The 27390-nt window shown below is 37.9% G+C and overlaps 1 protein-coding gene across 1 annotated transcript in view; it reads right to left on the reverse strand.

The window, feature by feature from the left end:
* Positions 1-27390, reverse strand: part of USH2A (usherin) — a 739358-nt gene that overhangs the window by 203202 nt on the left and 508766 nt on the right. Inside the window, exons 43-46 of the mRNA XM_030302386.1 lie at positions 24990-25153; positions 13395-13604; positions 11865-12067; positions 7334-7446 (exon numbers count right to left, since the gene is read on the reverse strand). Coding sequence (XP_030158246.1) covers positions 7334-7446; positions 11865-12067; positions 13395-13604; positions 24990-25153 — 690 coding nt within the window. The remainder of the gene's footprint in view (positions 1-7333; positions 7447-11864; positions 12068-13394; positions 13605-24989; positions 25154-27390) is intronic.

Below are 27390 nucleotides of genomic sequence, written 5' to 3' on the forward strand. Positions count from 1 at the left end.
AGATGTCAGTGATAATATGCAGGTGGTGGTGCATCTGTGAAAATGAATGTTGGAAAAGATGATGAGTTAGAGGAGAATGTACCGCTGAGGCTTGAGGTAGCAGATACTACTACAGAAAATCAATAGGCAGCTGCATAGATGAGACTAGAGTTTGGGGGAAAACCAGGGTCAGCAATTTTTGAGACATCAGAATGACTAAAAGTGTGATGTTTGAACTATCTGATGAGGAGGGAGAGTCTTTCTGCTCAGTCTCACAATTAATACAAGGATTTGGAATGGACCCAGTAAAAGAAGGAAATGGGTGTTCAGAGAGCAAGGTACAATGTGGTAGTTAAAGGCCAAAGTGAATTAGGAAGAGGGGGATTTTGCTGAGAGGCACAGTCGGCCTCAGTGACCAGCTTCTACCGGAGCTACAAGAGGTAGAAAACTTAAAGGAGTTTGGGAAGAGAGGGAGGTGAGAAAATAGAGGTATTGATAGCAGAGTCTTAAGAGACTTGAGGAGAACCTGGGTGGCTCAGTTAGTTAAGCAGCTGACTCTTGATTTCAGCTCAGGTCACAATCTCAAGTTTCATGAGATCACGCCCCAAGTTGGGCTCTGGGCTGACAGTGTGGAGCCTGCTTGGGATTCTCTCTCTTCCTCTCTCTGCCCCCCGGCCGCGACCCACACAAGTGTGCTCTCTCTCTCTCTCTATTCTCTCTCTCTCTCTCTTTCAAAATAAATAAATTAACTTAAAAAATGAATAAATTTGATATTCTGTAAAGTCTTTTTTTAATAATTGAATTTTTTAAATGTTTATTTTTGAGATAGAGAGACAGACAGTTAGTGGGGAAGGGGCAGAGAGAGAGAGGGAGATACAGAATCTGAAGCAGGATCCAGGCTGTCAGCATAGATTCCCATGCCGGGCTTGAACCCACAAACCATGAGATCACGACCTGAGCCGACGTCAAACACTGAAACAACTGAGTCACCCAGGCGCCCCTTCTGTAAGGTCTTTTAATGAAACAATGTGTCTGATAAAGAAAACTCACTAGCCATTAAAAATGATACTTCCTGAATTATAAGACTTGATCAGATCTGTACAACAGTAGTAGATATACTTGAAACAATCTCTTTCAAGAGGTCTTCCTGTATCCTTTAAAGACTCTTAACAGAGGGGCACCTGGCTGGCTCAGTCTGGTAGAACATACAACTCTTGATGTTGGCATCATAAGTTTGAGCCCCATGTTGGGCATAGGGCCTACTTTAAAAAAAAGACTCTGACAGAAATTCCAGTCCAAATTAAAATGTGTCTCCTGTTGTCCATATTGGTGAGGGAGGGAGTTTAGAATATGGGTGAAGAAGACTTGATGTGACATATTATATCTACAGCCCAACATCCTCTCTATTAAGAAAATAATAAAATAAATCATGATCTAATTTTTTTCACACAAAATATAAAATTATTATTTCAGTGCTCAAGCTATCAGTCACTGAAAAATATCAGAGAGGGAAAATTAAGGATAGAAGAGATTCGCTGATAATACAAAAAAAGTCATACTATAAAAAAAAATAGAGGCCTCAAAGTTTCACCCCAAATTTAGTGAGGTAAAAAGAGGAGAATTCTTATTCCACAACCTAAAACCTCTTTTGCCATATTCAACCCCAACCTAAGTAATTTGAAAATTTAAGGGGATTTATAAATGATGATAGTGGTGTAACCTTCATTTAAAGACACGCAGCTTGTGCTGATTTCATAAAGGTTTCTGAAAAGTTGGTATGTAAAAATATCATTTATATCATTCAGTAGCTTCAGGCAAATTTTCCAACAATTATTTGCGAATGCTACAAAGACGTTATACCACAGACTCCTCGTCAATAATACAGCCCTGAATTGATTTGGAACAGAAAAAACTGCCATGGTGCCAATTAAAGACAATGAAAGACATGATCTGTGTTCTCGCTCTGCCTTCCTTTGACCCTTTCCCCTGGAAATGATGCATTTTGGAATACTAGCAGTAACTAATAAAATCTCTTTCTTGTTGACGTTCTTCTTTTTTTTTTTGCTTATCTATTTATAGCTAAAAAGGCGACCCAATACAAGGGAAGCTGTCAGCTACTGTGTTTGTCATATTTCAGTCAAAGCCAGAGCCAGCCAGCTATCTACATCCACTGTAGTCTCTACATTCTCAAGGACCAGAATTAATGAATTAACTATTGATTAAATTCCACTCTAGCAAATCCACCAAGGCAAATAAATGAACTACCCAGGGCACATGTAGGCCATGGCCAGACATGTCCGGGCTATCGATCACTAGTTAGTATTCTTTTGGGATATAGAAGCAGCTGATGATAATATGACAAGTATGGAAAATGTGATGTAGAAACCGAGTTTGTTTCTGGAGAGGCAGCTTATAGAACTACAGGGGCTCATGTGCTCTTTCCACATTTGGGTGCTATGGTGTCTTTGGGTTACATGTAATGGGAAAAACATGTATGAGTGGTTGTATTGTAGATGTCACGAGTCATAAGTTAAGGCCAAAACAAAAACGAGTTGAAGCATTCCATGCATATAATCAGACAGTCTGATATACTATCTGTATATGTTATTAAAATACATGACAGGTAAATGTTACAGACTATTGTGCTTTACCAAAACTAAACAATCTAAGAAACAAATGTCTTATTAGAAACCAAATTATTTTAAATGCTATAGAAGTTAATTCAGTCTACCGACATTTTCTGGAATAATTTCACATTTGATTTTGCTCATTGCTAATATAAAAGAGATTTTTTTGAATCAAAATAAAAATATAACTAACAAGTATACATTGCCAGACATATAATAAAATACACAAACAATAACATGCACATAAGAGGCTAACTACTTTGGTGTTGGTATAATTTTGATTAATGATTTGGCAGCCCACAGCTGCTCATTTGAGTCCTGCCTCTGGAAAACGTTGCTCTTCTATGATGAATCATTTTTAGAAAGGGAAGATTTCCCTTGCCAATATCTGGTGGTGAATGATTTCTATCAAGACCTTTTTAGATTTTTGACCAAAAAAACAGGAAGGAAGGAAGAAAGGAAGGAAGGAAGGAAGGAAGAAAGAAAAAAAAAAGAAATAAAGTTGGTAAAGGGATTGGAATTAAAAACAAACAAACAAACAAAAAACATGGTAGAGAGGGACTTTCTGAGGCCGGCCAATATGGAGTAAACCTATTACAGCCTCTCTCTGACTGATTGTCACTAAAAAGTGTGCAGAAATTACAAGAAGCAACCACCTGAGGATTCTGAAAAGTTAACAATAGAGGCAGATAAGGACGAGAGGGAAAAAAAAATTAAAGGATGAATTTCTCATTGTTTCCCCTCTTTGATCTCCCATCTTTAATCCAAGAGCAGCCCTGGTGTAGAATTGTGCACTGGACAAGTAAAACCTATGTGAGAAACCCCATCTTTCTGGCCGGAGTACAAAAAGGCCTTACAAGCCAGAGGGTGTGAGCGGAAATTCCTGTTCTGTTTTTTCTTTTTTTGTCCAGACTTGCTCTGAGGATGATTCTGGTCAAGGAGCTGCACTATAGCAGTCCTGGTCAAAAGGGAATCCAAAATCCTAGGAAAAATCCATCTTTCTGACCAGAGGAACCAGGGAAACAGGCTCCTGTGATCTAAAACATGTGTGTGGGAGGTGTCCCTGTTTTCCTTCCACTTTCTCTTACCTTGTTGCTCTCGCCAAACAGCCTCATTTATGTAAAATGTCAGGTAACTTGGGAGGCTAAAATTTCAAGAGAAACCATATCTTCCTAGCCAAAGATCCCACAAAGGAAGCACCAGGGATCTGGAAAATGTGGGAGGAATCTCAGACAAGAGAGAGCTAGGTCATCTTCAACGCAAGTCCCTACTCAAGTCTAAACCGCACATGCATGGTTGCTTTCCATGCAAAGGCAATCTGAGGGTCACAGCAAAGACTCTGAGATATGACCATTACATAACCCTCCAAACAAATACCAGATTAGCTACTGAAAGGTGCATACATGGGGCAGACATGAAGCGGCATAGCAAAGCTTTTGAAAAATGAACCTACATTGGAGCCCCTGAGCACATAAAGCCAAGACAAAGTTTGTAGTCTGAAGGTAACCAGATGATTACCTGCTGAAGGAAACGAAAACTTCATCCTTCTTCAAATTTTTAACGGGACTCAAATGATCACAACCTACTATTCAAAATGTCCAGGAAACAATCCCAAATCACTCACAATTACACTAATCAAAAGAAAGCTGAAGTGGCTATATTAGTATCAGACAAAGTATACTTTATAACAAGAAAATTACCAGAAAAAAGGGATATTATGCAATGATGAAAGAATCAATTTACCAAGACATAGCAATCCTAAATGTATATGAATCTCATCATAAAGCATCGAAATACATGGGGCAAAACAGAGAGTTCTAAAAAAGAAATAGATATGCCCATAATTATATCTGGAAATTTCAACATTCTTCTCACAATATTTGCTTTTGAGAACAGACCTGGGGAAAACAACAAAGGTTTCATCATTTTGATTGTAGTCTTCAACTCTATCATGATTTTTAGCTTTGCCCCTCCTCCCAGCCTTCCACTGTGCCTAGTTAGCCTTAATTCCTAGATGCCTCTGTTCAGTTTGTCCAGAGAATACACTTCTGATCTTATGGTAGTAGAACATGCTAGATGGAGCAAGAGAAGTAGACACCAGGATACATACTATGGAGGTAGGGCACCGTGAATTTTTGGATGGTTAATTTTACGCATCAACTTGACTGGGCCACAAAGTGCCCAGATATTTGGCTAACCATTATTTCACTGTATATCTGTGAGGCTGTTTCTAAGGAGATTAGCATTTGAAATGGTGGACTTGGTGAAGCAGATTACCTACCCCATGTAGGTGAGCAACATCCAATCAGTTGAGAGTCTGAATACAACAAAAAGGTGGGAGAAGGGAGAATTCCCTCCCTTTCTTTGCCTGCTTCCTTGAGCTAAGACATCAGTCTTTTTCTCCTCTCAGACTTGAACTGGAACTTGTACCATTGGCTCCTCTGACTTTCAAATCAGAGAGACTTTGAGAGACTACACCACTAGCTTTCCTGGGTTTTCAGATTTTGGTTCTGTTTCTCTGGAGAACCCTAATTACAGGTTCCAACCACATTTTTTTTTCAGATTTTTAGCTAATCTCATGATTCCAGCTTTGAACTTTACATCTTCCTCTTCTTCACTAACCTTAAAACTTGTAAGTGCTCAGACACCGAGGTTCTCTGCAGGGTAAATTAGTTTGTTTTGTGTCATTATCTCCTTCTGCCAACCAAACTTTGGTTGTAAATGTTTTCCACTGCACTAACTCATTTGTTTCTCCCTGCCAAACATTGCTTCCAAAATTGTGTTGAAATCTCTCTTCTGTTGTCTGCTCTGTCATTTTTCTTCCTCTTCTTGTATGATGCCTTCATTAATATTTTTGCCATCAACTTATACATTTGAATGTAAATAATCTTTAACCACAACTATTACTCTGCTATTATCTGTAAGAATCTTTTTAAAATAAAAAAAAGTATCCTAGAAGCACAGACACATATAGACATTTGTTCAATGTCTAATAAAACCTACAGATTTTTAGCTACATATAAATATGTAATTTAAGACATACTCCTTTATGCCATTCATCTGGGCTTAGGTCATGAGGATGAGAACAAACAAGAAATTTGACAACATCCACCCACCTAACTATAATTCTTCCTTGAGTTCTTGAAGACAGAACTCAATTATTGCATCATCCATGACGCCTTCACTGATAATCCTGGGTAGAGTTCAGTGTTTTTCTCTTTATGTTTTTCCTGCATGTTATAAACTTATGTTGTGGAGTTTTTTACATTATTCTATAAACATTTGTTTAGGGCAGTGTCTCTATGGTAAACTGAAAACTTTGAAAATTTAAAACCATGCCTTATACTTTTTAAATTAATTTTTCTTCTTATATTATTATAACCACAAATGTATTTGCTGGTACTTTTTTCATTTGACTATTTTCCCTTTGCATAGTAGGCGATTCTGTGGATAGGGAAAATTTGCTGACAAGATTATCAATTAATTAGCACATGTGAAATTAGATAAATATCTGTCATGTGTTAGATAAAAGATGGACTCAAGGAGACAAGGCATGATTTTTGCCCTGAACAGCTAAGCATCCAATTACTTGGGTTTTTTTTTCTAATTATTTTTATCTTTAGTTCCCTAAATCAGTACAGATATTTTTAAACTGATTTTAAAGAAACATAAAAATGTTAATATGTTGCAAAAGGATCCTTCAGAATTGAAATCTTTTATAACAAATTGATTATTTTGGTCAGTGTGTATGTGGGGTGTGTGTGTGTGTGTGTGTATGTGTGTGTGTGTGTGTGTGTGTGTGTGTGTGTGTGTACAGGTGAAGGGTGACTCATTTAGCTGGAACATCATCCCAGTATGATGTGGGAGTACTCAGATTTCTTTCTCTAGCCTCAGACTGATGTAGAGGGATGAACTACTCTCATGTCAATTTTGGCTTGGGATACTTGACATTAAATCTTTTTATCATTATTATTGTTAACTTGAACTGAAAAGAGACTCACTTTCAATCTATGGCCACTTCTCAGCAATACATGAGCACAGAAAAATAATGAGATTGTACCAAGAATCTGATAACAGTGGTAATGGCTATCCAGACATTATCTCCCCTGTTTATTTTACAGATTTTTCTAGGTTTAAGGCAATCTGATACATGTAAATCTAATTTTTTTCAAAGAGACTAACTTAGAAGGTAATTAATCTAATGAAAATTGTATTCTTTTCCTTACAAAAGGATTCACTTAATGACACATTTAAATACAGAAACCCTTTCATGCATTTAAGCATTTGCTCACAGGTTACTAAATAAAGGGAAGTGAAACTGGGAAATCGGGGACATTAGAGCTTAAGTATTAGGTGATGTGACCAGTGAAAATCAATAGCTAATAATACAAAAATTTTGATTTACACAGGTCTTTATAGCAACTTTCTAAAATGAAATTGTCATGGTTAGGATGAAATCTTTGATTTTAACGTTCATTGCTTATGATCAGCTTTTTATTTATTTTTTTAAGTTTATTTATTTTTGAGAGACAGAGAATGCATAAGCTTATGCACAAGCTGGGGAGGGGCAGAGAGAAAGGGAACAGAAGATCTGAAGGGGGATCTGCGCTGACAGCAGAGAGCCCAATGAGGGGCTTGAACTCACTAGCGGTGAGTCAGAGGCTTGTGACTGAGCCACGCAGGTGCCTCTGATCAGCTCTTGACATTAACTGGCAAAAAATTTTTACCTTGAAGCGATGCCGTGAATTGTGGGTGTTGGTATATCACTTGGAGTATCCTCCACAGTGGTGATTTGGGTGCCATTGCTTTTCGCACAGGCATATTTGGTGCAGACTTCAACCTACAAACAGTTTAGAAAAGAATAAATCCAACTATTTTCAAAATATACACTGCCAGTGGCTTGAATCCACCCACCTTAATTTCATAGGACTCTCCTATTAGTTCTCTATAACTTCTTAGAGTTCTATAAATATTAATTTTTGATGTTGTTTGACTGCATTGGTTCAAACTCAGAATATGATATAGAAATGAGCTCAGGACAGTTGATTTAGTGATGAAAATGGTGATGTTTAGTCTCTGGTTCCAACCTTTCAGAAAGAGACAGACATATTCATCCCTTTGGGGCACAGTAAGGAATGGAAGATGTTTAGGTGACAGTATATAAGCTTAGTAGGTTATCACTGCATACTGCTCTCTAGATCTACAACCAGGTAGTGTAATGAGTTCTTGCAGAAGTCTTGACATTTTAGAACAAATAGCCCAAATGTTAATGTACAATGGAAGAAAAACAAGGTCTAGAGAAGCCTTTCAATGTGGCTGAGCTACTTTATATTCATCTGTTCCAGCTGCAGTTGTATTTTTACCTTAATCACAGCAGAAAATCATCATTTATCCCTTTAATTCTGCCACCTAATCTGACTAAAAACTGAGGAGGGTGGAGTAACTAAAGATTAGAAATCCAGTTCATCAAGCATTAGTAATGCAAAAGAAACACATTCAGCAAGTGGGAGGAGAGACAAATGAATGTACAAAAGATTGCTAGTGAAACACTCACAAAGTGACATCATTCTGTTTCCAATGAAAGGATAAGCCAAAGAGAAACTGTACTTTTTCCAATGCTCACTTACTTTCAGCAGCTAATACATAAAAAATGAAGGGGGAAGCTGGATACCGATGCATCTTAAACACTAATACTGAGCTTTTAAGTGAAGCAGTTCTCTGGATTTCCACTGGCAATTGAGAAAAGAAAAATGTGTCTCTTACTGTATTTAGTAGTTACGTCATTTTATTCATGGGGCACTTTACACCTAAATGGGAGTTGAAGCACATTTTTATGATGCTGTTTGAGTTGTGTTCTTTATGTATGCCATATAGTATTTTATGTATTCCATATAGTATTTTTCCTATCTACTAATATTTAGTAGAGATGTGGACACTGCCAAGGCCCTCCACTCTGAGTATGTCCAATGAAACCCCAAATAATTTAAAGGGAAATTAACTTAAAATATACTTGCTGCAATAGAATTAATGACAATAAAACTTCATACATATTAGGCAATATTTGACTATATGGTGCATAATTATAACTAAAACTCAACTCCAGTTCATTATGTAAGTAATATGTGCTCAATATTAATGGGAACTGGCACAAATAATTTTATTGAGTCTTCATGACTCCATTTTCATCAGCTTGCAAATTGGGGGTGAGAGAAATCAGGGAATATGATCAAGCTGATTAGATATGAGATATCTAATCCAGGCTTTACTGTATTCTAGTCTTATCATCTAAATACTAAGCATAGCTTTAAGTTCCAAACTACTTAGCTATATTCTGGGGCACTTGGGGTGGCTCAGTCAGTTGAATGTCTGACTCTTGATTTTGGCTCAGGTCATGATCCCAGGGTCATGGGATTGAGCTCCATGCCAGGCTCCACACTGAGTTTGGAGACTGCTTAAGATTCTCTCTCTTTCTCTCTCTCTCTCTCTCTCTCTCTCTCTCTCTCAAATTAAAAAAAAAAAAAGTTATAACAAAACAAAACTAAGCTACTAGCGCTATTCAAATGATTCTCCAGAAAACTCTTATTTTGACTTTGGAGAAATGTGTCAATATTTTTCTGAACTTACTAAGGTAACAGACCAAATTTCATCTTTGGGATATTTCTGCTGCTATAGCTATTTTGCATAATGTGAATGAACCACAAATATAAAGGTTGACTGATTCACATAAAAACAAAATTGAATCAAAAATTGACATTTTTAATGTATTTATATATATTATATATATATATATAAATTATATAGAAGGGATATATAAAATAACTCATTCAAGAAAGTAGATATTTGGATCTATATGTCTGCTTTATAATCAATACATGTTTGACAGAGGGGATTAACACAGAGAACCTAATCCTAAAGTAGTAGGCATATCAATTAGGTGCAACATATTGTATATATACATATACGTATATATACATATACATATAAATATTTTTATACATATATATTTATACATATATGTATATATATACACATACACTGGTATATACATGTATATTTATTTATTTACTTATTTATTTTCAAAATTTATTCATTTATTTTGAGAGAGAGAGCATGCACATGCATGTGAGTGGGGGAAGGGCAGAGAGAGAAGGAAAGAGAGAATCCCAAGCAGGCTCTGCACTCCCAGCACAGAGCCCATCTCAGGGCTTGAACCCAGGAACTACGAGATCATGACCCGAGCTGAAATCAGACGTTTAACCCACCGAGCCACCCAGGTACCCCTGGATGCATATTTTAAATGGAGTAAAATCCCAAATCATCTTTGACATCATGAACAAAAATCATTGTAATCTGTTATTCAAATTTCCAGTGATGCAACAACTATTTCAAGTGGAATATTCCTGGACTGTGGAGAGCTTCACAAAAATATAGTTTATCAAGAATAAGAACATCTTAGTCACTAATAACACAACTAAAATATTAGATTATAATTTGGTATTTTGTCTCCTTATTTTGTTAGATGTCCCAAATCTGATCAAAATGCATTCTTTTCAGGCCACTAGTGGCTCAAACCAGTAGGGATGAGTGAAGCCTTTTATAGGACAACATGACTGAAACACTTACACATCAACTGTTACATAGTCAGAAAGCTGGATGAGGACGTGCATGCATGCATAGCCCCTATTGATCTCACCTTAGGTTGTATTCTGAGTCCTGATAAAGCAAATAAATAAGTTGCCTTTTGAGGACTCAGCCAGCTTTTTCCATCAGCGCCCCCCAAAAGAATAATACAGCAAATACTCTGTCACCTTCCTAAGCCAACCTTGTTCACAAAGCTATATGTGTAATTATTTTGAATGTGGTTTTTATTTTCTAATTTTCTATGATGTACATGCACATAGAGACTCACTCTAAGAACCGTGAACATAAACATCAGTCTGTGTGTGTCCCATTCTAAGATGACTCAGGTGAGTTCATGGAAATCATGGAATGTAATGAAAACTAATCAGCATACCTCTCTTCTTTTATTTTTATTTTGTTTTCTTAGGAACCTAGGCCTAGCAGCGGGGGGGGGGGGGGGGGGGGGGGGGTAAAGCATTGGCTCTAGCCAGATGACTGTGTATGTTTCCCCTTCCAAGGTGAGGGAAAGAAGGGGATGGGAAATGAAAGAGGTAGCACTTACTAGACAGCCAGTGAATGTTTCTGTGGTCAAAGAAAATTTCCATGCTTAATATCTTTTGAAAATTATTTACAAAGCTCTTACAAATGTTGGAAGTAGCATAGATTAATTAAAAATTTACTACATTACAGCCCTTCTCTATAAACTTTGAGTTTCTGTTTTTATCATTAATTTCCACATTTGGCCTTGTTATCTTTTATATCCCAGCAGTGTAATGAGTTTCAATTCCTTGGGGGAAAGTTCTTTGCTGAAGATTCCTTACTTGTCTCTATATTTTTTCTATTTTAAAGATCAGCAGATCTCAAAGAGGTCTATGAGTTGGGCCTCAGATGGTCAATGCAATATGAAACTGCACACTAACTTTTGTCATATAGGCACATAGGTGTTTTTCCAGGGCAGGGTGCACTGACATCATTAGATTATCAAAGAGGTTCAAGGGCAAAAAAGTTTAAGGATAACTGTTCTCACATAGGCAAGGGTCGACAAACATTTGGTAGATGACAACAGATAAATTTCTTTCATCTTCAGGTCAAACCCTTTAATATATTTTGTCTGCCATATATTCATTTATGTTTTCTTGGCGCATTCAGAGTCACAGAATGCTAGAGGTCGATAGAATGTTTTAAGTCACCAAGTCCGCTGCCCTTATAAAAAAGATAACTGACACCAAACAGGTTATGTGGCTTCCCTGAAGTTATTAAATTAGTAAATAGCAGAAATAGGAATAGAAGAATGTCTCCACATTCATAGGTTGATTCTGATTTTGATATCAGTAAAAGAATCAGGATAAAGGTGAACTGCTTAGCAAGATCTACCGCAAATATGTGATTTGTCTCATTTTGCCGGCAAGAATATCATCACCATCGTTTTCCATATTACCATTACCTTCTCTCCTGAGACTCATGTGTTTGCCCACAGCAAACAGATTTAATCCTAATCAATTTCCCTCTTTTCTCTCCCCTTCCCCAGTAAATAAATAATCTGTAACCAAGACGGAAGGTATTCACTTAGAGACATAGCCTGGCAATGTTTTATTTAACACACCTATAAGCTTAGCCATCAAAAAACAGTGTTCTAACCTGAATGTCATAGATTGTGAAGGGAGACAGGTCTCTCAGAATGAAAGACCCAGGCACATTCATTCCAGTCTTGTAGAGCTTATTATTTACATAGACAGAATATTCAGTGATAACGCCATTTGGGTTTGAAGGAGATGTCCAGATGACACGTACAGATGTACTGTTGATGATGACAACCTCTGGAGGAAGCATGCCCTGAGGCTCTAGAATTAAAGGAAGAAACTGAATAAACTCCAGCTGTCTCTGAAAAAGCACTTGTTAAACTAAATGCAGATTAGTATTTAGGTTTTGCAAAGGGTTCCTTGCTTATCTGCTTTTCTCTGATGAAGTTATCACAGTCTGTAGTCCTCTGTAAATTGGCTTATTATACTCTCAGTCAGAAACCATAAGAATTGGTGGTAAAATGCTTTATACCACCAGCATAGTGCTAATCTTCAATACTATGTGACCAGTGGGATATGATGATAAATTATTCACCCATCTGCACCACCAACACATATCTATTATTTGTCTCTTTTCCCATCCCTTCACGCCATACCTCCCAGGGAAAAGGAAAGAAAATTTGCTCCTTAAGCAAAAAATAAAACTCAAATACATTGAGGCTGAGGCTGGTGGAACGTAAAAAAATCATTTGATGTTACTAGCTTGTAACTCAAGCAATATGAAGCAATAATGCAATATTGTCATTATGTAAATGATTTTGAATGTTGATTACCATAGGTAATGATGAAATCTAACATTAGGAAAAAAATCTTGCTTGGCGTTAAATTACACAATTATTCAAGCATGTCAGAAATAACTATGCAAAGACCTATTTTTATCATAAGAACCCATCTTAACTAGTTGAAAAATTGTCCTTGTGATCCATTCTATTTTATAAACAAAAGGTGTCGACCTTTGGCACCACAAAGGGAAATGGGTTCCACACTTAAAGTGCTCTGCTAATGACCTGGAACACTTGCTTGGGAGGTAATGATATTATAATGTTTATAATGAGACTTTATAAAGCCAAAAAGATTAGAAAGACCATTCCAAACACATTTCAGATTCACAAGTTGCTTCCCTTGCTTCCTCCCCCTTGCTAACTGGCTTAGAAATGAGTCAGAGGCAATTTTTCTCAGTGGCTGAACCTCCACCTACCATTTCTGGTGACTCAGGGAGAGCCCTCACTGTGTTTGGCTGTCGTTTTGAAAAGCATACTGCTTCTAAGAGCAAATCTTTAGAACAAAATGTTTCTAAATGTCACCATTTATTGATGTGAACTCAGCTCCAAACTAAGCATACACTGAAAAGAACAGGAACAAACTGGGCTAATATCCCATTATTAGAGCCTTGTGCTACTGTCTCTAAGGGACCGCGTATTGATCTGCCACTTGACGACAGCGAGCACTTAAGCGTTTTAGCCCCAACCCCCTTCCCTCCAACACCGGAAATTTTATAATGGAGGGATGACTGATCTCAACCTCAGCAAGAATCAATCAATTTCATTTGCATCTCTGAAGCCAAGGGTCCCTTGAAGTCTGGACTCACCCCCATCGAAAGTGGTTGCACACAATACATCACCACTGATGCTGTGGACTCCATTGAAGACAGAGATAAAAATCCGATACTCTGTGTTTGGATTTAAGTGGCCGATGACATGAGAGTTTACATCTGGGAGGATTTTTAGAGATTCATTTGAGGTAGCAGAACTCCAAAAAAGTGTATAATATTCAACATCACCTTGTAGGTCTTGAAAAGCTGTTGACAATAAATGCAGGATACTGTAAATGTGGCTGATCTGAAAGGTTCTCAGGGGAAAAGATAGAAAATAAATTTTATCTTTCGCTATTTCTAGAAGGGGACAATGGAAAGCTCATGGAAACTTCTTTTTGGTGGTGCTGGTTTCTTTTTTTTTTAACGAAGTTAATTTTTTCCCCTCATCCCGTAATTAATTGCATAGATACTTATCCTTATAGGAAAATAAAGTTTTAAATTTCCTTTAAATATATTTTTTTTCAACGTTTATTTATTTTTGGGACAGAGAGAGACAGAGCATGAACGGGGGAGGGGCAGAGAGAGAGGGAGACACAGAATTGGAAACAGGCTCCGGGCTCCGAGCCATCAGCCCAGAGCCCGACGCGGGGCTCGAACTCCCGGACCGCGAGATCGTGACCTGGCTGAAGTCGGACGCTTAACCGACTGCGCCACCCAGGCGCCCCAAATTTCCTTTAAATATTTTAATTATGTCACTTATAGTTATTCAACTAATTTTCAAAACTGCAATGTAACACTTACAAAAGGAAACTAAGAGTAAAATAAAATATTCAATACGTGGAACAACTTCTGTTTCTAAGTAATATCATCCTTGCGAGAAGTCTATGCTAATACAGTTAAAGGCATATCATCACACATATCCTAGAACTTGAGGCATTTTTAAAAATTGCTAACAAAATCTGCTAAATGATACCTAAAAGAACATTGGACTGATATCCTATTATATACACTCTTGATGTAGCAGAGTGATACAGCACGCTCTCCTTAAGGATTTGCTCAGTAGGATCCCAGGATGATATTTGAATTTTATCAAGGTTCTCATTCTTTTCTCCTACTTCATTGTGTTTCTATGATGTAGACAAATGCTGAAAAGATGCCAAAATCAATCACTTACTGTCTGACAAATATAACTCATCAATTCCTCAACCGTCATCCTTTCAAAAACCAGGCTACTGTTTTCTTTTCCCTCTTTCACCCGATTTCAACTTCTTTGGCCTAAGCTCTGTTTCTCATTACCTTTTTACAATGATGCTTTAAAAGAAGACATAAAACAGCCATATTTTGGGGGTACCTGGGTGGCTCAGTTGGTTGAGCATGCAACTCTTGATTTTGGGTCAGGTCATGATCTTGCAGTTCACTGGATGGAGCTCCAGGTTGGGCTCTGTGCTGACAAAGCCTGCTTGAAATTCTATCTCTCCCTCTCTACCTGCCCCTCCCCCACTCACACTCTCTCTCAAAAGAAATAAATAAACATTAAAAAAGCCATATTTTCTTAGGTAGGAAATAGTATAAGTAGTACAATGTTCTACTTACATTAGTATTATTTCTTAGGAAATAGTATAAGTAGTATACTGCTCTCCTTACATCAGTATTATTTTCAAAGACCTTATGCAGAAACTATTATCTTGGTTCATGTTAGAATTGGAGGTAGAATGTTGGTTTATGAGCCTGAAATTGTATGTAAAAGTATGTGTCAAAACAGTTCAGTAGCACTAGTCTAAGGACTGAAAGGAAAATGTGGCATTACTCTTTATGGTTATTTAAGTACAGTGTCTCTGATATGTGAGATCATAATACATGGCCATGTAGCACAAGATGGCTTTAGAGAACATATGGCTTTCTTTTAAGGACCGCTTTTCATTAAGATCTTGAGGGTTTTGCATAAAGACTGAATGCTGAGCACATTACTGCTTTGATTTTAGCTCAAGCAATAGTTGAAAAGGTTTGGTATGTTAGCATATGTGAAAGAGTTTATAGTAAGAGATCTTTAGCAATGAATCTGGAAAACTCTGAGGATAAGATTTGTTTTTTTCTGATGTCACAAAATGTAAGCACCTTCAATAATGAGGTCATTATTATGTATTGGCAGGAACTGGTTATTCATAACCATCAATATTTTCCCAGATGATATTAGTCAAGTATAGCAAAGCCATTGGTGCTATGAGTGCAAAAGTTCCTTCTTTCATTATAATTATTTTCTACTGGCTTACAGTTGCATTACTCATTAATTTATAGCAGTTGAGGGGCGCCTGGGTGGCGCAGTCGGTTAAGCGTCTGACTTCAGCCAGGTCACGATCTCGCGGTGCGTGAGTTCGAGCCCCGCGTCGGGCTCTGGGCTGATGGCTCAGAGCCTGGAGCCTGTTTCCGATTCTGTGTCTCCCTCTCTCTCTGCCCCTCCCCCGTTCATGCTCTGTCTCTCTCTGTCCCAAAAATAAATAAACATTGAAAAAAAATTAAAAAAAAATTTATAGCAGTTGAGATATAATGGAAAATTCACTGGATTTGATGTACATGTTGTAAAATTTTAGTTTGTTAAATGAGGACTCTGGTTAGAAATCCAAGCCCTAAAGATACAATTTAATGCAGTGCTTTCAAACTTGCAAATATTAATGGGTATTACCTGGGTTAGTAAATGCGCCTGATGTCTTTTCCATCAAGTTCCAATCAATGTACCTATGTATATACATCAAAAATATTGCAACTAGCACTGAAAGTTCAAGATGAGCAAAGTTCAAAGATGAGCAAAGATTGTATGTTAATATGTGGATAAAATTCCATTAAATGCCCATTCTTACCCATGTACCATATGTCAACCCATCTGAAATAGAAAAAAATCTATTGTTCCCCCCAACTATAGAAAAAGACGGTGATTCAGTTCCATTGGTTATGTCTTACTCCATGATATAGAGACCTCTATAACCTGAAACAGGCAGCATCTCTGGGCAAAAAGCGCCAGATTTCTGCACTGTCTTGCCTCTCACCAACATCTACTTCAACATTTCTTTTTCCTCATTCATTTAGACAGTAGAGTACAGAGTCCAAAACACAGAAAAATTATAGGAACATATTATATTTTCATATCCTACTCATCTGATGAGAAGTTCTTGCAGGCGTACACACATAAGAGTATGTGTTTTCATTGTTCAAACGTGTTTTTAAACTTCAGTGGGTTCTTCCCAAGTCACTGGGCTGTCTAGGAAATAGAAGATACATCCTCAGTTCAATAGGCCAGCACAAAATTAAAGGCTGCTGACCTTGAGTCTACCTCTGAGAGAGGAATGCTATTAGAACAGAAATAGCTGGAATGAGAAGCCAAGTAAATCTCATCCTCCTTGTGTATTGGTAAAAGCTAAGCCTGAATACAGTTCCCTTTTTTAAAAGAAAAATATTAAGTTACAAGGCTTCTTCACGGTATAAGATAGGAAAACACTGTCTAGAACTTTCAAAAGCAGATTTGTGTGTGTATTACTTCTCTGAGAATGAAAGTTTTACAAAACATTTGCTCTGGGTTCTTAAAAATAACAAAAGGGAGATGCCTTTCTGAAAAAGAAGCCTCTAGGAAACGTGTACGTAATCATGAAAAGCCAGACATGAAGACAGAGATGTTAAGTCATCTTGCTTAAGTAAGAAAGCGAGGAAACATAAAAAGCAATGGCTGAATCTGCATGGCAAGTAGAAAAGAGAGGAGTTAAAAATGCACAGTTGGAAAGAATAAAGAGGAAAACAACTGAGAAGAAATCCGTGAAAGTCAGAATTACAGATATTGAGGGCAGAGAACAAAAATACCTAATCAACTTGAAAAATACATGGAATAAATAATCATGGACATAAAATACCTCATGAAACCATACCCCCCAAAAAGGCTTATGTCCATAAATTGAATAGATTAATGCAGTTTTGATCAAAATAATGGAAATATATCCAAACACAGACATTTAATGGAATGCTATAACATTTCAAAGGTAAACTAAAAATTGAGAGATTATCTACAGGGGGGCATGGGTGGCTCAGTCAGTTCAGCATCTGTCTGACTGTTGATTGCAGCTCAGTTCATGATCTCACAGGTCATGAGATCAAGCCCTGTGTTGGGTTCTGCACTGACCCTGTGGATCCTACTTAGGATTCTCTCTCTCCTTCCCTCTCTGCCCCTTCCTGGCTTGTGCACTCTCTCCTCTCTCTCTCTCTCTCTCTCTCTCTCTCTCAAGTAAATAAAGTTTAAAATAAATAAATAAATAAAATAAAATAAAAGATCATCTACAAAGGAGAAAAAATCAGATAAGGTTTAGCTTCTCATCTGGAACATCAAATGTTTGAAGACAGTATAGCAATTTCATCAAGTTTTGAGGAAAAATATTTTGATTCAAGAATTTCACACACATCCAAGTCATTATGTGCAAATACAACAGAGAGACTTCCTTATGTAGGGCAAAAAAAAAAAATAAATAAAAAAAAAACTAAGAATAATGAATTTATTTACCGTTAATGATAAAATTTCCCCAACAATATTATCCAGACGACAAAAAAGGTAATTCAAAATCCAGAATTCAAGATTGAGAAAATTTGGAATTGATAAAGAAAATTGAAACTATTTAAAGAAAATAATTATGAAAAAATAATTATATAATAATTTATAAATCAGACATTAAAAATGGAAAGTGAGAAGGGCAATGAAAGTAACAGTACACTAAATCCTGTTTCATACATAAAATAGAACATCATGGAAAAATAGAGAAAGATAGCAGTAACTATCAATAGCATTAATGGGACACATAGCAATTTAACTTTAGAACTGATTATAGGGGATAAAATTTAGCATTCACTAACACCCATGTTTTTGTCTTCTTGTCAAATAGCCAGAATATATTTTCTGGGCTCCTTGCATCTGGGTGAGGTCATGTGACCAGTTTGTGCCACTGTTGGAGAAACGGACCATCTCTGTGTTTAGTTTTTCCACCAAGAGGACTTGGGAAGGCCCAAGGAATGGTGGACCTACTAGATGGAAGGAGTCAAGGTCCTTAAGTGGCTCCAGAGGGGTTAGAAGGGATGAGGAAGAGCTTCAGAATTTTCAGATTTATGGTTTTGGTTTCTGTGTGAATCCCATTCCATAAAATAGAAAACACAGTAACAATTATGGGATGCAGGACTTGATACTTGATTCACTTGAGACTTCTTGAATTTTAAGTGATTTTGTGGCAACTAGGTAGACTTAGAAATTAAAGTGTGAATATCTGAGTTAGAGTTACATGATTTGGAGGTATACACGCCAGCTTGTGTTTGAAGCAACAAGAAAAAACGAGGATTTCCCATGAGGTTATATTTGTTCAGATATTCTAATCCTATTTTGTGCAACCCATATTTTATAGAACACATAAATTTATCTGAGTAAAGGTGTTGCTCTAACTGTAGCATATCAATCAGGTCAATCTCAGTGAACTGAAGAAGGTCATAACCTCTGGACACAATTTTTGTTATTAAATGCCATTTTGGGTGGTAATCTGTATGGGTTGATCAGAAATGTGGTCTTAGGGGCACCTGGGTGGCTCAGTCAATCAAGTGTCTGACTCTTGGTTTTGGCTCAGGTCACCATCTCACAGTTCAAGAGATAGAGCCCTGCACTGGGCTCTGTGCTGACAGCACCGAGCCTGCCTGGGATTCTCTCTCTCCTTCTCTCTCTCTGCCCCTGTTCATGCTCTCTCTGCCTCTCTAAAAATAAATAAATAAGCTTAAAAAAATTGGTCTTAGCTGTAGCAGATTCTCAAATATACAACAATCCCCTCTCTTCTGTAGTAGATTCCTAAATAATTTTAAAGCAGCTGTTAGGTGGGCTAGTTGAAAGTCCTCTTGCAAAAGCACTTAGATTATTCTCTTTAATGCTGTTTGATTCTTTTTAAAGATTATTGTTAATATCAATTATTATCCTCTAGATTTTTAGTATCTAAACTAGGGTCAGCCAATGATAGTCTATGGGCAAAATCTGGCCTATAGGCCAAATCTGTTTATACATAACCTGCAAACTAAAAATGGTTTTTACATTTTTAAACGGTTGGGGGGAAAATCAAAAGAAGAATAGTATTTTGTGACATGTGAAAATTATATGAAAATGTTATTTCAGTGTCCATAATAAACTGTTACTGGCACACAGCCGTGCTTGTTTAAATGTTGTCTATTGATGCTTTAGCACTACAATGGCAAAGTTGAGCAGTTGCAACACAGACTGCATGTAGCCTGCAAAGCCTAAAGTATTTACTATCTGGCTTTTTCAAAAATGTCTGTGATCTGATCTAGGGCAATTACAGTAAACCACTCCATTCTATAGGTGTCCAAATTTGTCTAGGATTGAATTCTTCAGCCACATTTCTCATTAGCAGGTGTATTGGGAGGTAATTTTGTCCAAATTTAAAAATTTGGTGGGATTCCATTAAGGTTATATTATAATAGAAGTGTCTTGCTCATAGATTCTCAAATTAGTGTCCAATTTCCCACGTTCTATGGTTCAGAGTTCTGTGCCATCAACTAAATACTTCTTACAAAATGTGAGATTATCAAAACTACTTCTTGTGGGGCACCTGGCTGGCTCAGTTGGTAGAGCGTGTGACTCTTGATCTCTGGGTTATGAGTTCAAGCTGTATGTTGGCAGTAAAGTTTACTTAATAAAAAACAATTGTTTTTTAATCAAACTACTTCTTGAGAAAATTCTTTACTTGGACTCTGCTTGAGGGTAAAACTGCTCACATAAAGAGTTGGGAAGATCCTCTTGGCCAGTGATCCCAGCCAGGTTCCTCCTTTTTCTCAAAAAGGTATCTCGTGCTTTCTATCTAGGTGAAGCATCAATCAGAAACAAATAACTGCATTTTGGAAACCTCATGAGCTACTTTCATCTCTCATTATGTCCTAGCTCCTATCAATAGCCTGCCAGAGCAAATTGTATTTAAAGGAAATTGTATATGAGATGTGTTAATTATTCATCATTTTACATTTGGCAATGAAAACAGGATAGATAATTTCTGCTCCTTAAGTGAATTGATATGAGCAAACACAGACTGAGATAGTTATCAAAGCTGAGGTAACCAAGAAGCTCACCAATAAAGTGATTTAAATAAAACAGATGTTAATTTATAACTCACATAATAGCCCCAAGGTGAGTGAATCAGATTGTGTTCCATTTCAACATCCAAGTTCTTTCTCTTATGGGGCTTTGGATGTCTTATGTCCATGCCTGCTGAGTTGAAACTGCGAACACTGCCATGTCTACATTCCAGTTCAGGGAAATCATGAAGAAAGAACAGGTAGGCATCTGCCCGATGTTTTGTGACTATGATACAGAATGACACACAAATTTCTTTTCACATTTTATTGGCATAAACACAGGCACATGGCCACAACCAACTCCAAGGCTGGTTAAGTGTAGTCTCTAGATTGACAGGCAGAGAAACACAATGGGATGGCATAGAGAAGAGAACTTTGGATGGGATCATGAGGTGAGGACTTCCATGTCAGTAAAGTATAAGGGAAGAAGGTCAGGTTACAACAGGCACACAAGTGAACAAGAGGGCAGCCCACAGAAAAGGCAAACACAGCCTATTTGCTTTGATAACTGTAGTGAAGGAGGAAGAGTAAGGAACAAGGTGCACCAACAACGGTGGATGCTTTTTAAAGGAGTTGACATCAGGGGCACCTAAGTGGCCCAGTAGGTTAAGCGTTCATCTTTGGTTTAGGCTCCGGTCATGATCTCAAGGTTCATGAGATGGGGCCCCTCATGGGGCTTTGCACTGACAGGATGGAGCCTTTTGGGATTCCCTCCCTCCCTCTCTACCCCTCCCCTCCTCATGCTCTCTCTTTCTCTCAAAATAAATAAATAAACCAACAAAAAAAGAGCTGACATTGGAAATTATTGATATGTATTGCCATTCGAACAAGATAAATTCAGACAAAGTCAGAAATTCTTCTAAATTTAGGACAATCTAAATTCTTCAAAATTTGGTGGCTTCTGACTAAGAGATCAAGATGATGAAGATGCCTTTCTTGTGGATTTAAACTTACTGTCTTAATGGTGACACCTTCATACTTTGTGAATTTTCCAGAGAGTTTACTGAGATATTGTAATGCAGGAGTAATGTCAGCCATCACTGTACTACCAGTGCCCAGGACAGAAAGAAGTCCTAAATAAATGTCTGTGGAAGAAAAAGGAAGGAAAGGAAAGACATAGAAAGGTAGAAGAGAAAAGGAGAAAGAGGAGAGGGCAGGTGAAAATGAGGAAGGAGAGAGATGGAAAGGGAGGGAGATGTGGTACAAGATGTGAACACCCGAAGGTTGGGGTGAGCTTTTGATGGATGGTAAGATGAACAGCATTTGGATGATTTTTCATTCCTCTTTTTCAGTCCCTTCCTCTCTCACTACCTCCAGTGCCTTCTTGGTCTATTCTGGCCATGGGTGACCTTGTTAGTGAGGTGACCTCAGGAGACGTGCTGCCTTTCCACTGCATCCCCTCATGGGCATTTTCTTATTTGTCTGTTTATTTTAGAGTCAAAGTGTGGAGGATCTTAATAAATCACTCAGCAAATGTTCACAACCATTGAGGCAAAATGCATGAGAAATAGCTGAAAATTGATTAGTCTGAGTTTGGGAAGACTGCTTACTAGCTATAATGTTGAGTGAATTACAAAGTTCCAGTTTCTATCTCATAGGGCCTTTCTGAGAATGGCATGTATAATTTAACTGAAGGTGTTTTTGTATCTCTTTTTATAAAAATATGATTTTTTTCACTAATATAATTTATCTTCATGGTATTTCATTTAGGCTGAAATATTTTCTTTTATTATATCTAACAGGGATAAGAACCTCCTATCCCTATGGGGACCAGGAAGACAGAAAGCATGTGACCTGTCTGAAGCAGAAGCCATTAGTCAGTGACAATTGGTATTATTCCCCCAGCAACGCAGGAATAGTTTCACACAATCAATTGATTTTTCAAACCAATCCTCAAATCATCATCATTATGTGAGACCTTCTGATTGTTATTTTTTTAAAAATACTACAGACAAAACAGTGTAGGGGGGAGGGGGGAGTAAATGTGGCCTATGTGCTGTCAGTTTGCAACATGTACCCTAAAACTGAATTGAAGAAATGTGGGGGTGCGTGTACCTCACACGATATCACATAGCGATGCAAAAGTTTAAAAAATTGTTTTCAATGTTTGTTTATTTTTGAGAGAGACACAGAGACGGAGGGTGAGCTCCCAGAGGAGGGGGAGGGGGAGAGAAAACAGGAGACAGAATCCGAAGCAGGCTCCAGGCTCTGAGCTCAGCACAGAGCTCGATGCGGGGCTCGAACTCAGGAACTATGAGATCATGACCTGCGCCGAAATTGGACGCTTAACCAACTGAGCCACCCAGGCACCCCGAGATGCAAAAGTTTAAAATGGGTGCTTCTAGAATGTTCAATAACATTCCTGTTCATCCGTGGTTAGTAAAAATTTAGCAGAAATATACAGGTACCAAAATGGTGTGTACATATGGAGGTGATAGTTTAGAAAGAATATGGTTTTTTAAAACACATTTTATGTTTTTTGTGAAAGACAATTTTTAATAAGTAAATATTTATAAATTTATCCAGCTGACTTTCAACCCATAGTTTCCTGCCTTGTAGCATATTAAACAATGTGCCAAATGTATCCTGCGAATCAAGAAAACAACTTGCATTTAAATTACAAAAACTAGGTGGCCCTATCACCGAGGAGTGACCAGTTAATTTACTTAGGCGAGCAGGTTGCACAGAGGAAGAAAATGATAACGCAACAAGCTTTCGGAGAGCTGACCCTCTTCTGAGAGTTAACCTTTGTGCTCACAAATAGTTATCTGGAATATTTCTAAGGTATGAATGGAAATAACGGCAGATTGCATTACCTACATCCCGAAGGTCAGAGGTTCGGATTACCAAGGTAATGAAACTTCAGTGAGCTGCTACAGATCCATTAGGTTTGTCAGTTTTTATAAGCATGCTTACTTCGGGCTTCCAATTATAACGTAAAGGACCTATATTGGCGAAAATTCAGCAGCTGGATCTTAACAGCAGTATTCAAATGTCAGATGAGGGGCAGGACATCCACCTTTATGAGCAGGCTCTTAAGATGAATCAGGTGGTGTGGGTAAAGTAGAGGAAGAGGGAGATGAGTGAAAATATATTATACGTAACAATCCATCTCCAGATAAAAACTTCATATTTTTCCCAGAGGTGTCTCAGAGGGTAATCATAAGCATCGATTAACTTCCGTTCTTCCATTCAAATGGTTTAAGAGATCCCAAAAGAGGTGACACTGATTATTAGAAACCTGCAACCTTATAAAAACCCTAGGGTTACTTAGCGGCAATGGAGATCAACACAACCAGTACAGATTTTAATTTACAATTAATGTCGCCTAATACTGGTTTTAATTCGCAACTGATGCAACATGAAAGCAAATTCACTCAGATGTTCTCAGTGGTACAGGAAGCATGTCTTAGGCTGTAACAAAACTCAAAAGTTGAGTCAAAATCATGTGGTTGCTACTCACCAACCAGGAGTAGACTTGTATCTTTCTATGTAATAGTAGATGATTACCCTGGCAGGTACAGTTTCCTTTCATAAGAGAAACATTTTAACTGGGGATTTCTAAATCAGGTATTTCTCAATATTTGGTACTACTGATACTTAGAAGAATGGTTACAATACATATTTCCATGATAAACAGGGTTGTTTTCTGTTTTTTAATATTTTTTAATGTTTATTTATTTTTGAGAAAGAGAGAGAGAGACAGAGAGAGTGTGAGAGGGGGAGGGCCACGGAGAGAGGGAGGCACAGAATCTGAAGCAAGCTGGAACTCATGGACCGCGAGATCATGACCCAGCAGAAGTCGAACTCTTAACTGAGCCACCCAGGCACCCCACGTGTTGTTATTTTCGGATTATGATAATGGATCACTACAAATTAACAGGTTCACTATTAAATGCTACTCTATTGGCCAACTAGAAATGGAACTTCAGTTATTGTGGTTTCTAAAAAGTGGCCGAGCAGATTAGATCCATCTGTGAGCTGTTTTAACTGCCCATAAAGGTATGTTCTGAATGGGGCCAGGGTGAATCCCCTGCATTATTGAAGCAAGTCCAGTGATGACGTCCAGGCTCCATTTTCCTGTGCCAAGCTGGAATTGTGCCTACAACCAGGGTTGGAGATGATTCACTCAGAAAAATCCCTCACATTACAGCAATGCTACTCAGTGGTTCTTGCTAATAAGTGAGGAGTTACAAGATGGAGGGCAGAGCTTTTTTTAGGAAAGTGCACAATATTGCACTGTATTAAATTAATATGTGGCCATTTCAATACAACTGGCTGGTCTGACAGAAAATACACTTCCAACCAAAAGGAATGGAAGAGGTAGAGAAGCCCCAGGAAGGATGTAGAAGCAGGGAGAGAGAGTCTGCCTCTGAAGAACAGCGCAGAAATCTCGGCTTTTTGCTGTGTGTGTGTGTGTGTGTGTTTTTAACATGTCTACTTTAAATTCATTTTTGGTACTAATACATTGAGGGGAAAGAAAGGCATGAGAAGCTTACTTACTTGGTTTAGCCCATGTCACGTCTATGGCTGTGTGGTTAAGAACATTTGCAGTGAGATTGGCTCCCCTCTCTGGAAGACCAGCTAATGTCGTCACGGTAGCTGGTTGGCTTGGTGTAAAACCCACGCCGTTGTGTACAAACACCTTATACTCGTACGTTGTAAACCTAAAAGGTTGTTTTTTAAAAGGTCATTATAAGTTTCTCTTTTACAGCAAACAAAACACACAGTTTTCTTTTTCCTCACAGAATACAGGATTTCCTTCAAAATGCACAATTTTCTGTTTCCCCTAAAAAATAGAATTATCTTCCTTTTCCTCCCTACACAAAGACATATCACTGTTTTTGTAACTCTGGAGCCTTCACCAGAGTGTCAGGAAAAATATTTTATTAGGAATGCTAAAGCAAATACCCACTGTTTAAAACAAATGCGGCTTATCATTTTCTCATTCTTATTGTTTTCAGAAGTGGTAAGGATTACAGCTCAATTCAAGATGCAATTACAAATCTGGCAACCTGCCAGCTTTCTATCTGAATTTGATCCAGAGAGTTTTATGCTCTTCTTTTGGGGAAACTCATCCATTTTCAAATATCAGAATCCCTCATCACCGTTTTCTTCCTGTACCTATACTTTCTCCCCATAATCTCATTGGAAGATAGATAAACCCCTAAATTAAATCGTAACTGTGACCAAAGTGTACAACATTCTCCCGCGGAGAGGTTTGCTATAGCGAGCTGTATTTTGCAATCGTGTGAACATATTTCCTTGACTCAGTACAGTGGAAGCTGAATATTGCTTTGCAGAAGGAGCAAAGTGGGTACTGGGTATGGAAATGTCATATGATGAATATTTCCCGAGTCATATACGAAATCCATGATTGAGTAAAGCCATCAATTCTTTATCCTTTTTGGTTCTTACAGGCAGAAGACTACCATGCTCTCTTTGTTTGGTTCACAACTGCCCAGATAGGAAGATGTTATTTCTAGACACAGTCATATGTTATTTATAGACCCTGTCTGGACAATAGCTTGGATCGGGAAACTTGCTTAAACGTGTTGCATGACACATAACTATTCCCGGAGCCATCCAGTACTCAGGACGAGTGCTGGCTTCAGATCATCGTCACCTTATTTGGGTTTCCCACATCATCCAGGATGCCTTGTATCCAATGTGGGGCCTGTGGAATCTGTCTCCGTGAGTCACACCTTATCAGGCATGACAAAGAGTAGACGCCATTTGCAGGATTCTGCAAAATAACTCTGCCGGGATTCTCCCAGCATTTTGCTCCCACCTTTGTAGAGGTCTGTTTGTCTCATCTCACTCACAGCCCAAAGACATGAGGCTCTGCCTCAGCCACATGGAACGTGTTGCTCTGCTGTAGTGACAGGAAAGGGCTTCGGGATTTCTTGGAAGCTGTTTATCTGTTTTCCCCAAATAAGTACTAGCATCAGATTTCTACATTTGTCTGTTTTACCCTTTCTCCTCATGTTTTTCTTTCCTATTTTTCTGCTGTGTAAGCTGTAATGTGTTGAATTGTGTCCCCCCTCAAAATATGTTTAAGTCCTAACCCCTGGTACCTGTGAACTGAACTTAGGTGGAAATAGGATTTTTGCAGATGTAATCAAGTTGAGGTCTTACTAGATTTGGGAAGCCCTAAATTCAATGGACTGATGTCTTTATAAGAGAAAACAGAGGAAACTTTTGATAAGGAGACACATAGGGGGACACACAGAGAGAAGAAGGCCATGTGAAGATGGGGGCAGAAATTAAAGTTATACGGTCACAAGCGAAGGAACAACTGGGACGACCAGAAGTTGGAAAAAGTGAGGAACAATTTTTCCTCAGAGACTGGAGGGAGCATAGCTCTGACAACACCTTGAGTTTAGATTCTTAGCTTCCAGAAATGTGAGAGAATAAATTTCTGTTGTTTTATGCCACCCAGTCTGTTTCTGGCAACCCCGGGAAACTAATGCAAATGCTTTCAGCAAGTGCCAAATAGTTGACTGGACCAAGACAATTGGAAAGATAATAATAACCTTTACTTAGTAGTCGATTTGTTTCAGGTATTTTCCACATGCATTAACTCACTACCTCACAATTACCGCATAAGGTGCTATTATGACAACTATTTTGAAAATGAGGAAAATAAAGCTCAAAGAGTTAAATCACTTGCCCAATTTGTCAAGCTGGTGAGACAGTGCAGATTCAAGCCCAGACAGTCTGATTCTAGAGCCTGCTCTTTTAGCCATGATGCTATGCTGCCAACATGATAATGATGGTGATAATAATAGCAATAATAATCTTAAGGATAATCTGATCTGTCAATACTTGGATGATGTCATATGACTGGGGCTTGACCTTTGAGTTATTTTTCTGGCAGTGGGGATAGATTTTTGCTTAGGTA

The sequence above is a fragment of the Lynx canadensis genome, chromosome F1, assembly GCF_007474595.2.
Source record: "Lynx canadensis isolate LIC74 chromosome F1, mLynCan4.pri.v2, whole genome shotgun sequence".
In the NCBI taxonomy this organism is placed as follows: domain Eukaryota; kingdom Metazoa; phylum Chordata; class Mammalia; order Carnivora; family Felidae; genus Lynx; species Lynx canadensis.